The sequence below is a fragment of the Saccostrea cucullata genome, unplaced genomic scaffold (assembly GCF_032062105.1).
Source record: "Saccostrea cucullata isolate Sc308-1 unplaced genomic scaffold, CSIRO_AGI_Scuc_v1 ctg12008, whole genome shotgun sequence".
Classification (NCBI taxonomy): Eukaryota; Metazoa; Mollusca; class Bivalvia; order Ostreida; family Ostreidae; genus Saccostrea; species Saccostrea cuccullata.
In genome coordinates this window covers 3,274-10,519 of record NW_026922336.1, presented here as the reverse complement: position 1 = coordinate 10,519, position 7,246 = coordinate 3,274, and the positions used below count along the sequence as shown (strand labels likewise).

The 7,246-nt window shown below is 31.7% G+C and overlaps 1 protein-coding gene across 1 annotated transcript; it reads left to right on the top strand.

Annotated features, from left to right (window-relative positions):
- Positions 1 to 2,785: 2,785 nt before the first annotated feature.
- Positions 2,786 to 5,795, top strand: LOC134261638 (sodium-dependent proline transporter-like; the record flags this gene model as incomplete). Its single annotated transcript, XM_062744058.1, has 4 exons — positions 2,786 to 3,061; positions 3,335 to 3,584; positions 5,064 to 5,196; positions 5,622 to 5,795. Coding segments are annotated over exons 1-4 (660 nt in total), but the record flags the coding sequence as incomplete, so codon positions are not given.
- Between the last annotated feature and the right edge of the window lie 1,451 nt (positions 5,796 to 7,246).

Sequence of the window (7,246 nt, the reverse complement as noted above, 5' to 3'; positions counted from 1 at the left end):
TACATTTCACAAACTCCATATAGTATGTAAGGAAGTAACACTAAAAGAGTGAAATGGCTATGAATTTTAACTTTTTTTTTAAAATTTCATGTTAAAGTGAACTCGCTAAAGTGAACTATCCCAATTAGTTAAAAACATTCATGAAGAGATTGAAATGTTTCGTAAAAAAAAAGGCTCGCCTTACGACGGACAAGGAATTGGATATCGTTTGTGCTCAATAACTTGAATAAGATCTTTGAGACAATAATGTTAATATAAACTCTATTAAGCGATCTTTAAAAAAATATGGTTATCTTATTTTGTCTTTTTTATTAGCTTAATATGGCACAAGTGTGCATGGGAAAAACAGTGGATAAGTTTTATACTTACTGTATTCATTGATATCCTTCTTGAAAAACTATTACTTATAACAATGATTAATGAGCTGAAGATATTAGGTATCGAATTTCATTTGCACATTTAGTCTTTTCTTTTTCTACTTTGAGAATCAACCAAAACCAATTATAGAAGACGTTTAAGAAGAATTTAGTTTGATACAGGATTGTAACGTAACTACAACGTGAAAATTCAAGTATTCCTTTACATTTCATTTGTCCTTATGTTACTTTCGTTCAAGCAAATGCTCGACTGCCTCAGTAAACCCCTATTGCGAAATGTCGGAGTTGACAGAGAGAGCGGCCATTTTGAAACGCTTCAAATTTTTAAATGCTAATATCTAGAGTTTAGATTTATCAATATTCAAACAAATTATATAGTAAGCATTATAAGAAAGGTTTCTATTAACATACAAAAAATAAACGAAAAATATTGAAAAACAAAAAAAATTTAAAAATTAGACTTTTTAAATTAGCTTCCGGTAGCGAGCGGAAGTAATGACGACAAACGAAAAGTCGCGTCCTGGATAGTATTTATCATCATCTATAATATCTGAAAGTTTCACATTGATATCTTTTACCGTTCTTGAGAAAATCCGTGGACAAAAGAAATCAGAAAAAGGTCTGTAACTTGGCACCGGAAGCGAATTTCCAAAAAATCTCTCAGATGTATCAAATTCATTTAACAAAACATCTGTCCCGAAAATTTCATATAATTCCATCCAGTAGTCTTTGAGAAATCGCGTCAGAAAAATAATAATAATAATAATAAGAAACAATAGAATCGCTATTATAAGGTCTTCCGTTAAGACGGAAGACCTTAATAATAAGAAACAATAGAATCGCTATAAGGTCTTCCGTGAAGACGGAAGACCTTAAAAATGTTTGTCTTTTTTTTTCTTCTCGATTCCCCTAAAAAAAACCTTCATATAAACCTCAACTCAATTTTACCTGTTGTATAAATAGAATGGTTGCAGGAGAAATAGATACCTTAAATAAGACACATGATATCATTTCATTTCAAATAAATGTTATATGAAGCTAATCGGACACAAATACGAAGTCCTTCATGCGTGTCTTCAATCTAGGTTAACATTTCGCTGCAGAAGTAAACAGGGGTCTGTAGCAATCTATTTGGTTAAAAGGGTAATCTTACTGATTGCAATATGGCTAAAGAAGAAGTCTTGCAGAGAGGAAACTGGAAATCCTGGTGGGAGTTTTTATTTTCTTCTGTCGGTTGTTTGGTGGGACTTGGTAACATATGGAGGTTTCCTTATATTTGTTTCAAGAACGGAGGAGGTTTGTTAAAAATTAAGATAACACACTAACAGTTACAATTTCAGGAGATGTCCTCATTAACTAGCTAACCAGTCCTGTTAAGAACACGTACAACTAAAAAGCAATAGATTATGTCTAGTGTTAATTTGAATTTTTGAAAAGTTAACAGTTATTCTCCAGCAATTTCTTTATGTGTGAAATAAACATGAAAATTCATAATTCTGGGGAATTTCAAAATAGAACTTCTGACATAAATAAAAATGCAGTCCCCCGCCCTTCTCTCCCTCCCACAGAATCTGCAAAATCTCAGTCATAATGTTATTGTATAAACAGAAAAATTATACATATTTCCATATACTTTCACATATATACTGTCTGTATTTTATATAGGTCTGGTATTTCAAACTACAATTTTGGCTACAACTTTTAAAGCTGGTTTTTCATATTTAGAAGTCAGCATTTACAATTTTTTAGAAGATATTCTAAATTTAAAGGATTTCATGTTAACAATTGCAGTCATCTTATAAAATATTACGAAACCTAAATTAAAATAAAAAAAAAAAACAAGACTTGTGTTGGAATTACTTACTTTCACGTTTAAATATTACTTCGAAATAATAAGCATAAAAATCGTTGCATTATAGCATACTAAGATTGCATGTGTAAACGTATAGAGATGTATGAATATATCAAATGTTATTTTAGGACAGCCTATTGTTCGGCCTTACTATTTAGCAATGAAAAAAATTGTCAGCACGACAACCTTTTTACCACTCTAGAAGTCAGATATCATATCGCCTTTACAGAGTTTGTCGGCAGGCTGAAATTTAATGTACTTTTGCTCATATTGCAATCTGATTCTAAATATCTTGGCTCTTCTAGTTTTTTTTTTTTAAATAAATAATTTTATTTTCTAACCTTGAAAGGTCTAAACTCTAATTTTTGAAATTATCAATTCACATTTAAACCTCTTTTTCAAGTTATTTCTTTTATTTGTAACATCAGAAAGTTACAGATCAAAACATTCCGAATTATGGTATTAAATAAAGAGAACGTTATGGGTTTTCATTAAGTCTAAGAATTCTACATGTTCTAAGAGACTAGTTTTAGATCTTAGTTTTATTCCCAATCCTATTGATTCATAACGCTAACTATAAGGCTATACAGCTGTACACTTGTCCTAACTCTTATGGTGCCTTGTGTGGCAATACTCATATATTCACTGTTTAAGTATCTAGTTTTTTCTTAACCTGAAAATATATAATTTTCTATTCAACGAGCTTTTCTGATTCCATACTTCATATTCATGTTCCTGTGTGCAATGCCAATGATGTTTTTGGAGATGACTTTTTCACAGTATTCTAATCTTGGACCTGGAAGGGTATGGATTTGTTGTCCACTATTAAAAGGTACAAAACAGAGAATTCAAACTCATGTATAGGATTACTGCACGTACAAATATATTTGTTAGTATCAATTTTTAAATATTGAAAAGAATGTTGAGACTCAGAGGATGTATGTAAGTATACGTACTTGAATAAGCTTTATGATTTTTACTCAAATAATCATTTTGTTTATAAACTTTAATTTGCTGCTATAACAATTTGAGTCTATCCAACAACTGACAAATTGACAACATTTATTCTTTTCAATCACGTAATAAATTTTTGAAATTTTCTCAGGAATAGGTCACGGAATGGTCGTTTTGACGGGGATTGTTAGTACCTACTACAACGTCATCTTGGCTTGGGCCCTGTACTATTTTGGAATGTCTTTCTTCCCCAAACTTCCATGGACCAGTTGTGATAATGACTGGAATACTGAGTTCTGTGAGCTGCGTGACATGAACTCGAGTTTGCCAAATTCCACACTATTTACTCTGGAAGACAATGTTAACATTACACTGCCTTCGTCTGCAGAGGAATTCTGGAGGTTAGAATATTGACAAATACGCATTTAGTATTCAAAATTTCAAGTTTTGATAAAGATTACAATAAATCATTTCAGAACAAACAGATTTGCACAATCTACATTTATCAAAGCATCTTTTTGTAGTGTTGTTTATTTAGGCCTGAAACTTTTGAATGATATATTTCTTTGAAACTTGTAGCTTCAATGTTTGACGTTTTTCAAACAAACTGTAGATTCTGAATGAGAGTTCCTTGATTGCGGAAGTAAATATCGACAATTAACACATTTTAAATATATATATTATAGTTAGGAAATTTTAACTCAAAAAGTTCCTCAATTAATAGCTTGCCCTTATTGAGTTGAATAGTCGACTCTTCAGAAGTTTTTATCTGAAGTGACAATTACGGAAACAAGCTTGTCAGTTTTAATGATGCCTTAATTTTGCCTTTAATGATAATATTGCTTTTCTGGGAAAAAGACATACAATTATCAAATTATCAAAAGCGATACATTTAGCAAATTTTAAAAGGATATATAGACCGATTTATTATCAACTTAAATGAAGGAAAAACAACAGGTGTTACGTGAAAATGGGGCTTAAAAATTGTGTCCATTGTTTAAGTTCCTACTTCACACAGGAACGTTATCACGTGCAATACTTTGAATATTTGAATTTTACAAAAGATGTTTGAATTGAATTGATATTGATCGGAATACAATTGGTTCTTAATGTTGACACTCAAAACTCTTGTCCAATGTTTCAAGTTCAATTTAAACATTTGATAACAATTTAAAAACAAATTGTGTCATTCTTGTTACAAAATATTTCGTTACAACCACATGTAAATGATGGTTCTTAGATAAACATTCTGTGCATCCCTCTCTCTCTCTCTCTCTCTCTCTCTCTCTCTCTCTCTCTCTCTCTCTCTCTCTGAATAAAGTGCTTGTTTTCTGAAACAAAAAAAGATTTTAACTTTACCTTCAGGCATTTAGAAGTCACATAATTTGTGGTAATGGAGAATGAAACATATGGAGATAACAAACAGTATTCAAGATCAAATGTTCATAAAACAGTACAAAATAGGAGCAGAGCAAATACCGAATCCCAAGTCATCAGAGGTGGGATCAGGTGCCATGGAGGAGTGAGCCTCCCCTACTGACCGGTGACACCCGCCGTGTGCTCCTTTTCATGATCGGGAAATAACGGGAAAATCTGTCGTCATTTCATTTGTTTAAAGATGTTTATGTATTTTTTTTTCGACATGCATGTCTTTGATTTATCTTACTAGTCATAAGACAGAGAAGAATTTAACACCCTTTGTTAAATCTTGTCTTGTTCTACTCTTAAATTGATGCATGTGTGGTTTTTTTCTTGTTAGTATTTATCTAAGATATTTGAATATTTATATAAAACTGATGTTGAAAATCAAACTACAGGCCTTTGAATGAAAAAGTATCACTTTAAACAGCCTATAACTCCTTAGGTTGTGAACATTTCAGGGGAAATGTCCTTGATATCTCTGATGGCATTGGAAATCCAGGGACGGTCCGCTGGCAGCTTCTGTTATGTCTGCTGGCCGCTTGGTTAGCTGTTTTCTTGTGTTTATTCAAAGGAATCAAAACTTCAGGAAAGGTAAATCAAGAGTCTATTTTGGTCTCTGATAAAAAAAAAAAACTATCAATTTTTTTATTTTACAAAAGTGATTTAGATTTAGGAAATGCTATACTGTAGAAGAAATCATTAGCGTGAAGTATTTTGATAAAGATTTCTTCAATGCACATTTATGCAAGTGTAAAATTAATAATTTATTTATTCTATAGTCTTTTTATTGATCAATACAATTTCCTTAAATATTCTGTATCACGGAAGACTTTTTTTTATTTGAAAAATGTTAATGTTTTATCAAACAACATAATGTTGAAATAAAATTCAATCCTGTAAAAAAAAGTTACGTTGTCGATTGTTACTCGCCATAAGAATCTCGCATAGGTCAGACCCTATGAAAAATTAATAAAAGGAGAAATAGGATATTAAATAAACATTTTATATTCTAACAGGTAGTATACGTGGCTGCCACTGTGCCGTACCTATTCCTGCTGGTTTTGTTTATAAGAGGGCTGACATTTAATATTGATGGAGCAGCAAAAGGTTTAGAAGTGTTTCTGATTCCACGCTGGGAGGACCTACTTAGATTCAATGTAAAAATACCTATGATTTTGTTGAAATATAGTGTATAGTTTTAAAAGTGTAATATTACATATGATTGCGCCCATGACAAATGGGTCCTTATGGCATTTTTGCTAAAACAGAGAAATAACGTCATAAAGATGTGACGTTGCAGACTGACGGTGAACTTCGACGCAGATTTTTTTTTACCACGTGTTTTGACGTTTGACGCATCCAGAATTTTTATCGCTGTTTCCAACATGTGGAATTTATTTTCATTGTTAAATTAATTTAATCAATATCTGAATCTCCTAATCCACTGATTTTAATAGATATATATGTATAAAAACATTTAGAAATGGTTTGGTTTGACACGCCAAAGTCCGATGGTGCAGAAAACAATTACATTATTACATATACGATCTGCCATTTGTTTATAAAATACAGATAAATATTAAATGTTTAACCCTAATCTTTTAGATATAGGTGCGAGACTAACACTTATCAGAAAAATGTGTTAAAACTAAGGTGTTTTCTTGGATGGGTGCAGGACTAACCTTCAATCCAATAGTCTGCGAGATAAATAAAATCTCTCGGTGAAACACATTGGTGTTCATAACCCTTATCAGTCGAATAATCTACAAGGACTAGCCCTAATAACTTGTTAGGCGAAAACAGTAAGCAATATCAGTAAAAATATATATGAGACGAATACTGAATCAATGGATTTTGAACGCAGGACAACGTCATGACGTCAAATTGTGAAAACGGTTGATCTTCCTCCGCACCATCGGACTTTGGCGTTCAGACCATCGCACTTTAGCGTCGCGCGTCTCATAGGAAACGAGCCACTTTCAAATCGGACTTTAGCGTCTGTACAAGACAGCGAGCCATCGGGGTTTGGCGCAGACCATCGGGGTTTGGCGATGTCAAATCGGACTTTGATTCTTACATATATAAATAAAAACATTTAGGTGCATCTTACAAACATTATTAAATACGTTGTATAATACCAATAGTTTTCCTACATAGTTGAAATTAAACATAAGGTGTTTTCATCATAGGATTTTTTTACACGCTAGATAAATTTTATTTACATATTTATACAATTTTTAGACATCTTAGACAGTATGTAAGAACGATCTCAAATACACATCAGATCGCGTTTGTAAACATTGTATTTTCATACTGCTTAAACTGTTGTTAAATTGTTTGTACAAATGTTGAAACTAAACATACATCTTCCACGTTTTTTTTTAAATCTAGCAAAAATGTTAAGATTATTTGTATTTTCTATAAATAAAAATAGGAGAGATAACTCTGATGTCAACAATCGATTGAACAGGGGTACCAGACAGGGACATTCATTATTTTAATTGCATACTTTTTCACATTTCAGCTGCATGTTCGCATGAATTTTCTCCCGGATTATAAAAGAGATATTTTAAGACCAAATAAAAAAAAACTTTTAATCGTCATCATAATTATGAATTTTTAAATAAAAAATATTGCTGTA